Here is a 15,497-nt window from a genome sequence, read left to right on the forward strand (position 1 = left end):
GATTCCTTCTGAACACAGGATTCTAGGCAACCACTACCAATTAGCTAGGCTTATAAGTTTTCTTCTCTTTTCTGGACCTCAGCTTTTCCATCTGTATCATGTGGGATTTGGTAGTTGGTTCCTGAGTCTAGGGTTCCATTCCTCTGAGCTTAGGGAAGGGCCACAGTGATTCCCATTCCTGGAGCTCTGGATGGGGGCAGCAGAGAGGCTCTGCTTGGTGTGTTATAAAGCTTTGTCCTGTCGGGAACTGGTCTCCTTGGCAATTTTCATTTTTCTAAAGAAACAGGTGAGTGGCAAGGAGTCTTTTTGGGGGCTTTGTGAAGCACTGTAAGGCCTTTTTGTGCGTATCATGAAGACAGTCTTCATGGTTGGAGTATTGTATAAGGTGAACTTTATATTTATCTGGCAGGGGCTGTAGAGAGGATGAATTCCAGCCTTCCATGAGCCAGCAGAGGCAATGGAGGCCTGACCTCCTGATGTACTGTCTGCTTGTTGCCCCAGCATGACTCCCACTGGTGCCTTTCTTGCTCTACTTGGCCTCTCTTTTGCATGGTTTGGGATGTCATGTGACAGGACCAAGGTGGGATGCACCCACGTGACCCTGCAGCATCCAGCACAGTCCTGGGCACAAGAGGCCCTGCAGACTGGCATGGAAACCTCATTCCAATGGCTGGATGAGCTCTTGTTCCCTCTGTAGGCTCATTTTTTTTTTTTTTTTTTAAGAGTCAGAGTTTTACTCTTGTCACCCAGGCTAGAGTGGCATGATCATAACTCACTGCGGCCTCGAACTCATGGGCTCAGGTGATCCTCCTGCCTCGGCCTCCCAAGTAACTGGGGTTGCACATACACACCACCAAGCCTGTGTAATTAAATTTTTTTCTTTTCTTTTCTTTCTTTTTTTTCTTTTTTTAGAGACAGGGTCTTGCTATATTGCTCAGGCTGGTCTCAAACTCCTGACCTCAAACGATCCTTCCAGCTCAGCTACCCAGTGTTCAGGGATTATAGGCATGAACCACCGTACCCGGCTGGATGATCATTTTTATTCACACAGATGGAACTGCCCAGCTCAGGAATGTTCTAGTCACCTGGAACTTCCTGGGCTCAGCTGTCTTCCCCCATAACTCAATGCAGAGAGTCCCCCTAGTGTTCTTTTTAGGGTCTCTTGCATAGCTTCGATGACAGTTCACTTCTTCCTCCATCTGTGCCCCCCATTGCAGGAAGGTTCCCCTTTCAGCCCACTCCTGTGAGTCTGTGGGTCACTCTCCTGTCTAGGCCTGAGCACCTTCTCCAGCAGCCCTGACTTTGATTCTTTGTGACAGAGGAGCTGTGAGCTGTGGTTCCCAGCCATTCTGGGTGGCCGCTTGCACTGCTCTGCCTAGGTGAGGTGTGTCCGAGGCAGTTTTACACACTATAGCATCAGCCTGCTGAATTCATGCCCTGCTCCGTGCTGGTCACCAAGTGTGACAACATGAACTTGGGAATCACCTGGCTCTTTCTGCTGCTGACGTGTTCTGAAGCCCAGTTGATGTTCTTTTTTCTACTTAATTGAATTTTTATTGAAAATTCTCTCCTCTTTTTTGCTTGTTTTCTTTCTCTTCCTGCAGCAGACAGCAAAAGCCTCATATAACCCTTTTCCTATTTGCCCTTTTTTCAGTATTAGTCACTTTTAAATGACTTTAATCTCCATCTTGCATATGTGTGTGTGTGTGTGTTAAACTCATTTTTGTTATGGTTCTTTGATTGCATTTACTCTGGGGGGTGGGGAGAAGCGTGGGTCTGGCATTAGTCATTGTACTTCCCACTTGATTTTCTCATGCTTCTCCTCCCAAAGCGGGTAATGAGGGGTTGGGGGTGTAGTGAAGCCTTGTGGGTGAAAACACTGACTGAACAGGACTCGGGGGTTCGCATCCTGACTTTGCTGCCTGCCGGGTATGTGGAACTGGACAAGTCACTCAGCCTCTCTGTGCCCTGGTTTTCTCATTTGTAAATGGAAATTATAACAGTACCTAACTCAGCCTATTGAAAGGATTGAATGAGTGAGTCCACATAAACTCTTAGAAGAATGCCTGGCACACAGCAAAATCAATGCAAGTATTTACTTGAAAATAAAAATGTAGCGGCTGAACAGGACTTTCCTTGAACCCACCTTCTCCCTGAGTTCTGGAATGTTCATGTTGGAAAGGACTCTGGGATTGCCTTGGTCACAGTTGCAGGTGTGTGTGTGGTGTCCAGCATCCAGCATGAGGAAAGTGTCGTTGCTTTAAGAGAAGAGAACCTCAGGCCATGCGCGGTGGCTCACGCCTGTAATCCCAGCACTTTGGGAGGCTGGGGCAGGTGGATCACTTGAGGTCGGGAGTTTGAGACCAACCTGGCCAACATGGTGAAACCCCGTCTCTACTAAAAATACAAAAATTAACCGTGCATGGTGGCGTGTGCCTGTAATCCCAGCTACTCTAGAGGATGAGGAAGGAGAATTGCTTGAACCCAGGAGGCAGAGGTTGTAGTGAGCCAAGATCACGCCACTGCACTTCAGCCTGGGCCACAGGGCGAGACTCCATCCCTCCTACCAAAACAAAACAAAACAAAAATAGAAAAAAGAACCTTTTTCTCTGCTGATGCCCCTATAGATACATCCTGAGCTTTGGCCCCAGCTTATCTCTCCAGCGTGATTCTAGAGCGCTGAGCTAAGTGCCCCCAAAGCAAAATGCATTTGGAGGGGGTGGGTTGGCAGCAGACGAGGTTGAATGTTCTTTGAATAAGAGACTTTAAACAGGGCAATCTGAGTTTGGGACTTTATATGTCAACATGCCCATTTTCCCTGATTGGGCCTTTTCAATTTAAGGAGCCTTATTTTCATTTCAATTCAGATGATTATAATCTCAGCAGTGGCTCAGTTTGTTGCTCCCAGAATAATATGCTTTGCTTTAGTTTCGAAACTTGTTTGCAGAAAAATAAAGCCAAGCAGCCAGCCTGCAATGAAACTTGGGTACTCTGGCGCCGGGCAGGTTAAGATTCTCCTTTCCAAAGCCTACTGGGTGAATGACTGATGGGCCTGGGGACCAGGTTCTGTACTCCTACAAGATACAGTTTGGCCAGACACTAGTGGGGCATCTGGCTTGGTACTGGTGGCCAGTTCCTCACCTCCCTGAACCCCACTTCCTCGTCTCAGAAATGGGAACGTTACTACAGACAGCCAGATGTGGTTGTTGTGAGGATGAATAGAAATTAATTGCGATAATAGACGTACTTAGCACAGTGCTGGCACGTGGGACGTTCTCAATAAATGGAGCTGTTAATATTGTTAGCACTTGTGGTACTAATTAGTACTAATTCTTATTATTGGCAAAATAGTGCTTCTGTTTAACAACTTTATTGAAGTATAATTTGCATACCATAAAATTCACTTGTTTGAAGTGAGCAACTCAGCCGGTCTTTGGTAAGTTTACAGAGCTTTGCAGTCTTCACTCACAGTCTAGTTTTAGACCATTTCCATCATGTCAGAAGGATCCCTGTCACCTGTGCAGCCACTCCCTGCTCCCACCTCCAGCCTCAGACAGCCGCTAACCTGCCTTCTGTCTCAGATGCACCTTATTCTGGACATTTCATGTCAGTGACATAATAGTGCTTATTCCCATTAATTTTTCTCGTCCACTCCTCCCAGTGGTTCCCTTTTTTCAGATGAATAAAGTGAGTGGTTAAGAGGAATACTGAGGGCATGGATGAATTCACAGAGGAGCAGGAGGGCTCGGGCTCTGGCTCTGAGTGAGTGTCCTCTGGTCCTCAGGTGGTGCAAAAGGTTTAGGAGCAAATGAACCCTGGCAGAAATATCTGTTCAGGCTTGTCCTTGGGACAAGAGTGATAGTGGTTTCACCTGCCCGGTTGTTGAGAATTCTCCACACATCAGTTGCTGGGTGGGCTCCAGTGAGCTCGTGGGTCTCTCTGAGCCCTGATGAGCCCCTTCCAGAAATGCAAATCATGGACCAGCCCCAGTCCTCCTCATGAGGCAGGCTCCAAGGAGATCAAGGTCTGAGGACCCTGAAGTCTTTACACGTGAGCCCTCTCCCCTTCTGACCCACGCAGGAGTGGTCTTACTTGACTGTTTGACCCCCAGAAGCTGGTCCAGGCCCATGTCATGATCGAGGGGACTGAATGTGGACAGTCCTGGCATCAGTCTCTGGCACTGTCATTTCCCAGAGCAAGTCTCTGAGACTGTGCCTCGGTTTCCTCGTCTGTCCAGTGGGAGTGGCCCTGGCCACTCATTTGCAGTTGCGAGAAAGCACTTAGCAGAGTGCTGGGCACACGGGAAGGACTCAGTGGCAGCTTGAGTGAGTCTGAGCAAAGACATCAAAATAATAAGAAGCCAGTCCAACCTGGCCTGGAGCGGGGGCCAAGCAGGTCCCCTGGCCCCAGCTATCTCCTCCCTGGGGTCCCTTTTGTCTGTGCCCCACAGAGCCCAGCTGGCAAGAGCTGGGAATTGGCAGGCAGGGGCTGGGGCGCCTCCCACTGCATGTCATCTGGGGAGCTGGCCGTGACTGCTGTGTCCTTCCCGTCTGCCGAACCCGTCATGTGAGGCCCCCAGGGGAGAAGGTGCTGGTGCTCTGGGAGGGCGTTCCGGGAGGCCCCTTGAGCTGGGCTGGGGAGCCAGGCTTCAGAGGTGGGTTGGCTGCCGGGAGCCTTGGAGCCAGGAGCTTTGGAGAACTGCAAGCTTCAGAGAGCTGCATGCATCAGGGTTGAGCTGTGCCAATGGTGCCAGGGGGGTCAGGTGGATCTTCACACGGTCAGCGCTGTGGGGGCTAGGGGGTGGGAGCGGGGCCTAGGACCAGGCTCAGCCCCAGCTGTGAGGAACCCCTCAAGACCCTCCAGTCAGCCCTTGTTGTCTCTTTAAGTCTTGGGATCGGCCTGGGACAGCAGAGGCAGCTTGCGTGGAGAGCCTTGTAGGGAAATCACAGGTCTGTGGTGTGTGTGTGTGTCTGTGTGTGTGTGTGCGCGTGCACACGCGTCTGCAGGTGAATGTGTGTACATGAGCGTGTGCATGTATATTTAAGTTTGTGAGTGATAGTGTAGTGTGTGGGAGTGATGGTGCGAATGAATGTGTGTGATGGTGGGTGTTGTGTGTGTATGTAGGTGGGCGTGTGTGTACGCGCATGTGTGTGCCAGTGTTCACCCGTGCTGGAAGCATGGTGCGCCTGCCCCATCCCTTTCTGAAGGTCTGGGCTGCCTCTGGGCCAAGGTTACGTCTGGGTTACGTCTGTGAGGCTCTTCTGAAGACTCAGCCGGGCTGGCTGGCGGCTGGAGAGGCGGGGGCAGTGGTTTATTTCCTCGGGGTTACAAGAGCAAGGTCAGCGCAGCCGAATCTGAGCTTTTGTTTGTCTCTCCCCTGCCCGCAGCAGCCTGTGGTCTGTTTCATTCATTATTAAGTTTTAAATCCAGCCGAAGAGAAACTTGAGCCTTGGAACTCACTCCCTGCCCGGGCTGGCTCTGCTCGGCCCCCGTCAGGGAATGTCTCTGGCTTTATTCACTGTGTCCTGTGTGCCTTTGTTTTCCCAGAAACGGTCTACCCTTAGGTTTGTTTAGTTTTCCTCTGAGGCTGGGCGGGCCAGCAAATGAGGGGGTTGCGGGGGCTGTCCCCAGGGAGGGTGGGACGCGCCGGAGTCTGTGCAAGGATTGCCTCTTCCTTGCCTTTGCAGTGGAGTTAAGGGTCTGCCTGGGTCTGAGCTCTGTGGTCGTCCACGTCCTCATTCTTCCTCCACTCACTCACCATCTCTCCATTTCTCTTGGTCCTGGGTGGGATTGGGGCGAATCCAGGGGTACAGTGGAAACAAAGAAAACAAGGGTCTCAGGATGGCCTGCGCCGGGAAACCCACAGATGCCTCTTCAGTGCCCTAGGCTCACTTCCCGCCTGAGCACTGGAATCTGCTGTCTCGGGCCCTGTGATTTCACACCTCCTATGTCTTGTCTACTACCTGAAGCAGCAGCTTCCAGCTTCATCAGTCCACCCATCCCCAGAGAATGGTGCATGCTATGGCCAATCTGATAAGGGAATCTTTGTTGTTGTTGCAAAATTTTGTCTGTGTTCATAAGGACCAGTGGGATTTCCTTCCCTCCGGGATTAGGGATTTGAGGGGAGTTGACTCCCAGGTGTGGATCAAGTGACAGGACTTGTCCTCCTTTTGGCCTATAGGACTGATGGTCTGTGAGTTTGTTTTCAGTGACTTTGTCCAGGCTGCCCCCGCTTTTCCTATCAGGAAAGTGGCCGAGAGCCTCCCCTCTGATGGGGGGTACCACATCCTGCCAGGTCCAGGCAAGTGTTGTTAAGGGAAAAGGCGCTCCCCCTTCGTTATCTGCCACCCCTCTGGCATGCCCTCTGCAGACAGGAAGGCCCCGGTGTCCACTTGCTTCCGGCCCCTGCCCCTCCCCACAGCCCCCCGCGGCCGTTGGCCAGCTGCACAGCCTCAGCCTGTGCGCTGTCGAGAAGCTGGCTCTGTCCTTGTTTCTCGGCAGCCCTGGGAATTGCCTCTAATATCCTCTCTGCCTTCCCCTGCAGATGGTGATGACGACCCACAACTCTCCTGGGTGGCCTCATCTCCCTCCAGCAAGGATGTTGCGTCACCCACGCAGATGATCGGAGATGGTTGTGACCTCGGCCTCGGTGAGGAGGAAGGGGGCACGGGCCTGCCGTACCCTTGCCAGTTCTGCGACAAGTCCTTCATCCGCCTGAGCTACTTGAAGAGGCACGAGCAGATCCACAGCGACAAGCTGCCGTTCAAGTGTACCTACTGCAGCCGCCTCTTCAAGCACAAGAGGAGCCGCGACCGGCACATCAAGCTGCATACGGGCGACAAGAAGTACCACTGCCACGAGTGCGAGGCAGCCTTCTCCCGCAGCGACCACCTCAAGATCCACCTGAAGACCCACAGCTCCAGCAAGCCCTTCAAGTGCACTGTGTGCAAGCGTGGCTTCTCCTCCACCAGCTCGCTGCAGAGCCACATGCAGGCCCACAAAAAGAACAAGGAGCATCTGGCCAAGTCAGAGAAGGAAGCCAAGAAGGACGACTTCATGTGCGATTACTGCGAGGACACCTTCAGCCAGACGGAGGAGCTGGAGAAGCACGTGCTCACCCGCCACCCACAGCTGTCCGAGAAGGCGGACCTGCAGTGTATCCACTGCCCCGAGGTCTTCGTCGACGAGAACACGCTGCTCACCCATATCCACCAAGCCCACGCCAACCAGAAACACAAGTGCCCCATGTGCCCTGAGCAGTTCTCCTCGGTGGAAGGTGTCTACTGCCACCTGGACAGCCACCGGCAGCCCGACTCCAGCAACCACAGCGTCAGTCCCGACCCCGTACTGGGCAGCGTGGCCTCCATGAGTAGCGCCACGCCTGACTCCAGCGCCTCTGTGGAACGCGGCTCCACACCGGACTCCACCTTGAAGCCGCTGCGGGGGCAGAAGAAGATGCGGGATGACGGGCAGGGCTGGACCAAGGTGGTCTATAGCTGCCCCTATTGTTCCAAGCGGGACTTTAACAGCCTGGCCGTGCTGGAGATCCACCTGAAGACCATCCACGCAGACAAGCCCCAGCAGAGCCACACGTGTCAGATCTGCCTGGACTCCATGCCCACCCTCTATAACCTCAACGAGCACATTCGCAAGCTGCACAAGAACCACGCCTACCCCATGATGCAGTTTGGCAACATCTCCGCCTTCCACTGCAACTACTGCCCCGAGATGTTCGCCGACATCAATAGCCTGCAGGAGCACATCCGTGTCTCCCACTGTGGCCCCAATACCAACCCCTCCGACGGCAATAACGCCTTCTTCTGCAACCAGTGCTCCATGGGTTTCCTCACTGAGTCCTCCCTCACCGAGCACATCCAGCAGGCCCACTGCAGTGTGGGCAGTGCCAAACTAGAGTCTCCGGTGGTGCAGCCCACACAGTCCTTCATGGAGGTCTATTCCTGCCCCTACTGCACCAACTCCCCCATCTTTGGCTCCATCCTGAAGCTCACCAAGCACATCAAGGAGAACCACAAGAACATTCCACTGGCCCACAGCAAGAAGTCCAAGGCTGAGCAGAGCCCAGTCTCATCCGACGTGGAAGTGTCTTCCCCGAAGCGGCAGCGGCTCTCAGCAAGCGCCAACTCCATCTCCAATGGCGAGTATCCTTGCAATCAGTGCGACCTCAAGTTCTCCAACTTTGAGAGCTTCCAGACCCACCTGAAGCTGCACCTGGAGCTGCTGCTGCGGAAGCAGGCGTGCCCCCAGTGCAAAGAGGACTTTGACTCCCAGGAGTCCCTCCTGCAGCACCTGACGGTGCATTATATGACCACGTCGACCCACTATGTGTGCGAGAGCTGCGACAAGCAATTTTCCTCGGTGGATGATCTGCAGAAGCACCTGCTGGACATGCACACCTTCGTGCTGTATCACTGTACCCTGTGTCAGGAGGTCTTCGACTCCAAGGTGTCTATCCAGGTGCACTTGGCAGTGAAGCACAGCAATGAGAAGAAGATGTACCGCTGCACGGCCTGCAACTGGGACTTCCGCAAGGAGGCTGACCTGCAGGTGCACGTCAAACACAGCCACCTGGGCAACCCAGCCAAGGCTCACAAGTGCATCTTCTGTGGGGAGACCTTCAGCACCGAGGTGGAGCTGCAGTGCCACATCACCACACACAGCAAGAAGTATAACTGCAAATTCTGCAGCAAGGCCTTCCACGCCATCATCCTGCTGGAGAAGCACCTGCGGGAGAAACACTGTGTGTTTGATGCTGCAACTGAGAACGGCACGGCCAACGGGGTGCCCCCCACGGCCACCAAGAAAGCTGAGCCTGCTGACCTACAGGGCATGCTGCTTAAGAACCCTGAGGCGCCTAACAGCCACGAGGCCAGCGAGGATGACGTGGACGCATCGGAGCCCATGTACGGCTGCGACATCTGTGGGGCGGCCTACACCATGGAGGTGCTGCTGCAGAACCACCGGCTGCGGGACCACAACATCCGGCCGGGCGAGGATGATGGCTCACGCAAGAAGGCTGAGTTTATCAAGGGCAGCCACAAATGCAACGTTTGCTCACGGACTTTCTTCTCGGAGAACGGGCTACGGGAGCACCTGCAGACGCACCGGGGCCCTGCCAAGCACTACATGTGTCCCATCTGTGGTGAGCGTTTCCCTTCGCTGCTGACGCTCACTGAGCACAAGGTGACCCACAGCAAGAGCCTGGACACGGGCACCTGTCGCATCTGCAAGATGCCCCTGCAGAGCGAGGAGGAGTTTATCGAGCACTGCCAGATGCACCCCGACCTGCGCAACTCGCTCACGGGCTTCCGCTGTGTGGTCTGCATGCAGACAGTCACCTCCACGCTCGAGCTCAAGATCCACGGCACCTTCCATATGCAGAAGCTGGCAGGCAGCTCGGCGGCATCCTCCCCGAATGGCCAGGGACTGCAGAAGCTCTACAAGTGCGCCCTGTGCCTCAAGGAGTTCCGCAGCAAGCAGGACCTGGTGAAGCTCGACGTCAATGGGCTGCCCTATGGCCTCTGCGCCGGCTGCATGGCCCGCAGCGCCAATGGACAGGTGGGTGGCCTGGTCCCGCCCGAGCCCGCCGACCGGCCCTGTGCCGGCCTCCGCTGCCCCGAGTGCAGTGTCAAGTTCGAGAGTGCCGAAGACCTGGAGAGCCACATGCAGGTGGACCACCGTGACCTCACGCCGGAGACCAGTGGGCCCCGGAAAGCCACCCAGACGTCGCCAGTGCCCCGGGTAAGTGCAGCCCACCTCATCCTGCTCCCTGCTCCTCTCCTTGGGGCTCCTCTGGTCCCCACAGGAGCCACGTACCCCGAGTGCTGTGTTTCCGAGAAGCGGCACTATCATGCAGTGGCGAGACACAACTGCTGTGCTGTAGTCTCCTTGAGTTTGAACCTCAGCATTGCCATTGCTTTTCCAACCACATGATGGGCTCATGTTATTTATCTCTCTGGGCCTCATTTGTCAAGTGCTAATCTGTAAAATGGGAGTAATAATGGTCCCAGCCTCAGAGAATTGTTGTGAGAGGCTGATGACATCATGCAGGTAACGTGCCTGGCATAGTGGCTGATGCACAGTGAGGGCATTATGGGTGGTGGCTGGTGTCTTTGTTGATGAGCTGGGGTAGACATACTCATTTGTTTATTGGGTCTCCTTAGGCAAGTCACTGACTTTTCTGGGCCTTAGATCTGGGATTCTTTTGACAGTTCATAGAGATCACACACACACAAGGGACCGAGCGCCTGGCACTCAGGGCTCAGTGGTGCTGGTTGTCATCACCAGCTGGTACTCTTATCACCAGCGGCATCATTTCTGTTAGTGCAGTTGCTGGTATGTGGAAGGCCCTTTGACGTGGTTTCGATTGCTGTTATTGTTAATGACTGATTGATTCCTTCATCAATTTTTCCCTGAGCACCCGTTATGTTTGGAGGTGCCTGGGAGCCAAGGAGAACCAGAAATGGACCCTGACTTGGGACTTGTGGACCAGAGGGAGCCACAGGCCCATAGTAAGTGGCTTTCAATGAGCTGTGGAGAAGTCTAGGCTGCAGATGGGCCCGCACAGGCCTTGAGTACAGGGCCTGAGGGGCACCCAGTGGTGGGCCTGGAGTCTGTGTGGCCCTTGGGTGTCAGACAGCACAGGCCTGGGATTCCCACTGAGTCTGTGTTGTCTGTTTCCAGACCGAGGTGACTCTCGGGAGTACCTTTCCCTCGAGGACCGCTGCTGGCACCATTGGCCGGGAGGCAGGGTTTGGGGAAGGGCCATGTGCCACAGGCGCCTGCTGGGACACAGGAGTGTTTGCTGAGGGTGTTTTTCCTGGGACCCTGTGATTTTGAGGGGGTGAGGAGGGCAGAGGGAGAGAGACGAGGGCCAGAGAGAGCGAAGGGAACACCCCACAGTGGAAGGGGCCTCAGCGCCTGCTGACCCTGCCTTCTGGTGTTACACACAGGCCCACGGGAGCCCAGAGGGCCAGGGGACCCGTCCATGGTTATCTGCCTGAAGAGAGGAGCACTTGGGTGAAAATAGCGAGGCCGGGCGTTGTGGCTCACACCTATAGTCCCAGCACTTTTTGAGCCTGGAAGATCAAGGCTGCAGTGAGCTACGATCACACCATTGCATTCTAGCCTGGGTGGCAGAGTGGGACCCTGTCTCTTAAAAAAAGAAAAGCCGGGTACGGTGGCTCATGCCTGTAATCCCAGCACTTTGGGAGGCCAAGACGGGTGGATCACAAGGGCGGGAGATCGACACCATCCTGGCCAACATGGTGAAACTCCGTCTCTACTAAAAATCCAAAAAAATTACCTGGGCATAGTGGCACATGCCTGTAGTCCCAGATACTCAGGAGGCTGAGGCAGGAGAATTGCTTTAACCCAGGAGACAGAGGTTGCAGTGAGCCAAGATCGCACCCCACTGCATTCTAGCCTGGGTGACAGAGGGAGATTCCGTCTCCAAAAAAGAAAGAAAGAAAGAAAAGAACAGAGCTGCATGTCTGGCTGGGGCCTGGGGCCTCTCCTCGGAGTCCTGTCTGGAGTGGAGAGCTCTTTGTAGGGGCTATAGCAATACCCCACCCTTTCAGGACCGTTTGGCTGAGCCAGGGTTCTGAACAGGGCTCCAGGAGGGCTCCCTCCAGGGGGCTGAGCATGGGCACTGGTTTCTGCTGCCCCGCTCTGTCCCCCTCAGCCTTTCTAGGGGGCGTAGGTGCTCTCAGGGAATGTTTGGGTCCTGGAGTCAGGTGGCCTGGGCTAAAATCTCCTTTTCCCATGACCCAGCGGTAATTTGACCTCTCCGGGCCTCTGTGCTCCACTGCGAAGCCAGAGGTAGTGGCAGTGGTAATGAATAGTGATCGTAATGGAATAGTAATAGAGTCTCTCCTGGGCTGACATCTCTGCATCCGGGGAGAAATTGGGGGGCCTCTCTGCTTTTTTAACCATTATCTGCTCTGATTGGTCACTGCCTGTTCTCCATCGGTTGTGAACTATCGTGACTATTTATCATGCTGACCTCAGTGTTTTGCTCTGAGGATTAAATGTGTAAATTAAGTGCACATAGTAGATGCCGCTGGTATTTTTTCCTTTTACAATAGCAATTCACAGTCGTTGAGGAGTAAGGACTTGCCAAGCACTTTCTATTTAATCCTTACAATATTTCATGTTGTAAGTGAGGAAACTGAGGCATAGCACAATGATGTCGCTTGCCTCAAGCCCCCAGCTTTCCAGAGCTGAGAGGGGACTTGAACCCAGACAGGCAGCATCTGCACCACAACCCCTGGTCTTGACCAACAGTCTACCCAACAGCTCTGCAACGCATCCTGGCTGCAAGAAGGGAGAGCCCAGCGGTGGTGGGGTCCCGGGTGGTCACAGCTGTGCTCATGCTGTGGGGCAGTGCAGCTGGGCTGGGTCACTATGCCCGCTTCTCCTGGGTGCCCCTCAACCTGGATCACCCCTCCCTTTCTGGCACTGCCCACCATGGTGCTGGGTTTTCTGATGGCCAAGGAGCTGTTTCTAGAGCCTCCAAAGCCTTGGGCTGTGTGAGCCTCCCTGGAGTGCTCTGCATCCAGCATCAAGCACCACTTTGTGAAAACCCCTACTATGTGAGAGGCGCTCTGCTGGGCACCAACTTTTAGGTCATCTCTGTGGCAACAACCCAGGAACCTTGCTGTGGCCTGTGTTTTGGCAAAGAGGGGCCAGCTCAGATAGGAGATGCCATATACCCAAGGATGCACAGCTGTGCATGGCTGTGCAGGGACTGAAACTCGAGGGGAGTGTGTTTCCTGGAGGCCCCCAGGCCTTCCTTTCCCTGCCTTCGGGTCTCGTGTGAGCAGGGATGAGCTGAAAATCATGGTTCTGCCTGCCTAGAGGCCCGGGGAGATGGGCTGTTGCAGAAAGGAGCTAGACAAAGCCCAGGTACCTCCCCAGCCAAGGCAGCATTCTCTGGGGCCTTGCCCCCTGCGTGGGCACACCTGGGGGCAGGGGCCCAGATGTCAGTTAGCCCACCCCTTCCCTCCCTGAGGACCCACTCATGTAAGAACAGACTCTGGGGGTTTCACTGGGGCTTGGGGGCTGGCAGGCTGGGACCCTCGGGAGTGTATCCACAGCAACCAGCTCTCAGAGGACTGGGTTCCCGTGGGGCCGAGGCTGCTGTCGGCTGGAGCATGAAACATTGAAGTTCCATCTCCGCCTCTGTTTATGGGTAATGACAACATCACCCCAAGTCGAGACCAGCACGGGCAGACCCTGACCATCCATCGATCCCACAGATCCCCACGGTGCCTTTCTCTGCTGGGTGGGGCAGGCCAGGTGTTCTCATACCCATTTTACAGCCAAGTAAACAGATATCCAGGTTAGAGGGCCTGTCCAGATCCCACTAGCTTTCTGTCACCTAGACCAGGCCTGACAGGAGGTCTGGAACACGGAGCTGAGAATGGCAGCTCAGACAGTGGGCATCGAAGTGTTTGCTGTCCTCCCACTCACCAGCAAGAGGCTCTGACCAAGTGATACAGCCTCTTGAAACTCCACTTACCCCATCCCTAGAGTGGAGCTTGCAGAGGGTTTGTGAGTATTTAGCATAAATGCTGCCCACAGATGGCAGGTGCTCAGTGAACGTTGGCAGTGGTCACGATCATGGAAATTTAGCAGCTCTGGCTGGCTTTTCCTTCTCTCCTTCCTGTCTTGAAGGGCTCAGCCATTTCTTCCCTGCCCTCCCTCTCTTGTCTCCGCCATTCTCAAGTGTGTTTTCCTGCCCGAGGCCTCCCTCTGCAGTTGCTCAGGGCCGTGTTGGGGGAGGCACCCTGGCCACAGGCCCTGGAACTCAGCTCTAGTTCTCCTGGGCTGGGCCCCAGGGAAGGGGCTTATGGCAGGGGAGGTGCTTTGAGTGCCAAGTTCTATGTTTCTGTAATTATGTCGCCTAGTGGGGGCTGAAGCTCCAAGAGGAAGGGGTCTCCAGGGGGGTTGAGAGTGGGGACAGACCAGGAATAGATGTTGGGGTGAGGACTGGAGTCCAGCCATGCTTGGAGGGTTTGGGGGCTGGTGAGCCTGTATGTGTATGTGCCTATGTGTGAGTGCACATGTGTGCACTTATGAGTCTACATGTGTGTACATGAGAGTGTGGTACGTGTGGGGATGGGTCTGTGTATGCACTTGTGTCAGAAGCTATGTGCACGTCTGTGGGTGTATTTGGGAGTGCCAGTGTGTGGACTGGGGTTGTGGTGAGTGAGCTGAAGGCAGGGTCTCTGGATGAGTGTAGACATGTCCATCTGTGTGGCCTTGTTCACCCGTGTGGATGGCCCTGCTTCTCTGGGGGTTGCACGTGTGTATCTGTGTTACAGGTTGCTGTGTGTAGGGGTCGTGGGTGTGTCTGCGAAGGTCTTGTGTGTTGCTGGTGAGTTGGGGTGAGGGTGAGCATGTGAATGCACACATATGTGCTTGCACATCTGTGTGTGTGTCTTGTGTGTGTGTGTGTGAGGGGTCAGCCCTTCCCCCAGCCCCTCCCTTGGGAACCCTCTGAACCCTCTGAAGCCCAGTGCCCCACCAGGAGGGGCTCAGTTATTGGGTAGTTTTCTTCCTATTACCAAAGGGTGGCAGAGAGGCATTTGGGGGCAGCCTGCCTTACTGCCCAAGCCCCTGGGGATATATTTTCCAAGCACAGTGAGCTCCCTTTATTCACCAGCCCCTGGGAAGATCAACCAAGTCACTGCGATCATGGACTGTTCCCTGCACGTCTCTGGACCAGTCATGACTGCAACCTCCAGAGACTTGTACCCAAGCAAATCCCCATCTTTGGAGGGAGGACATGGTCTTCTGCCCCCAGCCATCGCTGCGACTTGGTACCAACCCCTTTCTCCCATCCACCCACCTGCAGGCCTGGGTGTTCCTTGTCCAGCAGGCCTCCCATGGGCTTCCTTGTGATGAAGCTTCCCTTCCTGGGGTATGCTTCATTCATTAATTCACTCATTCCATTCATTCATTCAACCACCAAGGGTTTTGCACCTTGCCAAGCAGAGTGGGTGGGGGCACATGTGAGCAGAAGGCATGGTTTTGATGCTGGAGACGCTCGAGGTGGTTCCTATCCACGACCATCGCCCTGGAGTTGACCTGAGATAGGTACTCTGGGCTGCATCCCCTGAGAAGACCTCAGGCCCTGTAGTCTCCTTGTGGCCTGGACATTTTCCTTTGTCTGTGGTAAGGCCGGACTCCCCAGCCCTGTCTTCCCCTCCACCCTGCCCCTGACTTACCTAACTCTTCCCAGGGCCTTTCCATGCAGAGTGCCTGTGTCTGGGCCCCAGGCTGTGGCCTGTACTCAGGACACAGCAGATACCCCAAGTCTTCTGAAACACTGTGGGAAAAGCCCCTGGTTTTGTCAGAGCAGGTGCTGGAGCCTGAAGCATCCGGCACCAGTTTCTCTAGTTGTTTCTTCATTCATTCATTTGTTCAAGAAGCATTTTCTTAGCACCGATAATAATCATAATAAAAGTGAAATA

At 54.4% G+C, this 15,497-nt stretch overlaps 1 protein-coding gene across 2 annotated transcripts in view; it reads left to right on the forward strand.

The window, feature by feature from the left end:
• Positions 1–15,497, forward strand: part of ZNF423 (zinc finger protein 423) — a 315,000-nt gene that overhangs the window by 159,738 nt on the left and 139,765 nt on the right. For both annotated transcript variants that reach the window (XM_017953342.3, XM_017953341.3), the window contains one exon: positions 6,545–9,759. In XM_017953342.3, coding sequence (XP_017808831.2) covers positions 6,545–9,759 — 3,215 coding nt within the window. The remainder of the gene's footprint in view (positions 1–6,544; positions 9,760–15,497) is intronic.

This window comes from Papio anubis, chromosome 18 (genome assembly GCF_008728515.1).
Source record: "Papio anubis isolate 15944 chromosome 18, Panubis1.0, whole genome shotgun sequence".
NCBI lineage: Eukaryota > Metazoa > Chordata > Mammalia > Primates > Cercopithecidae > Papio > Papio anubis.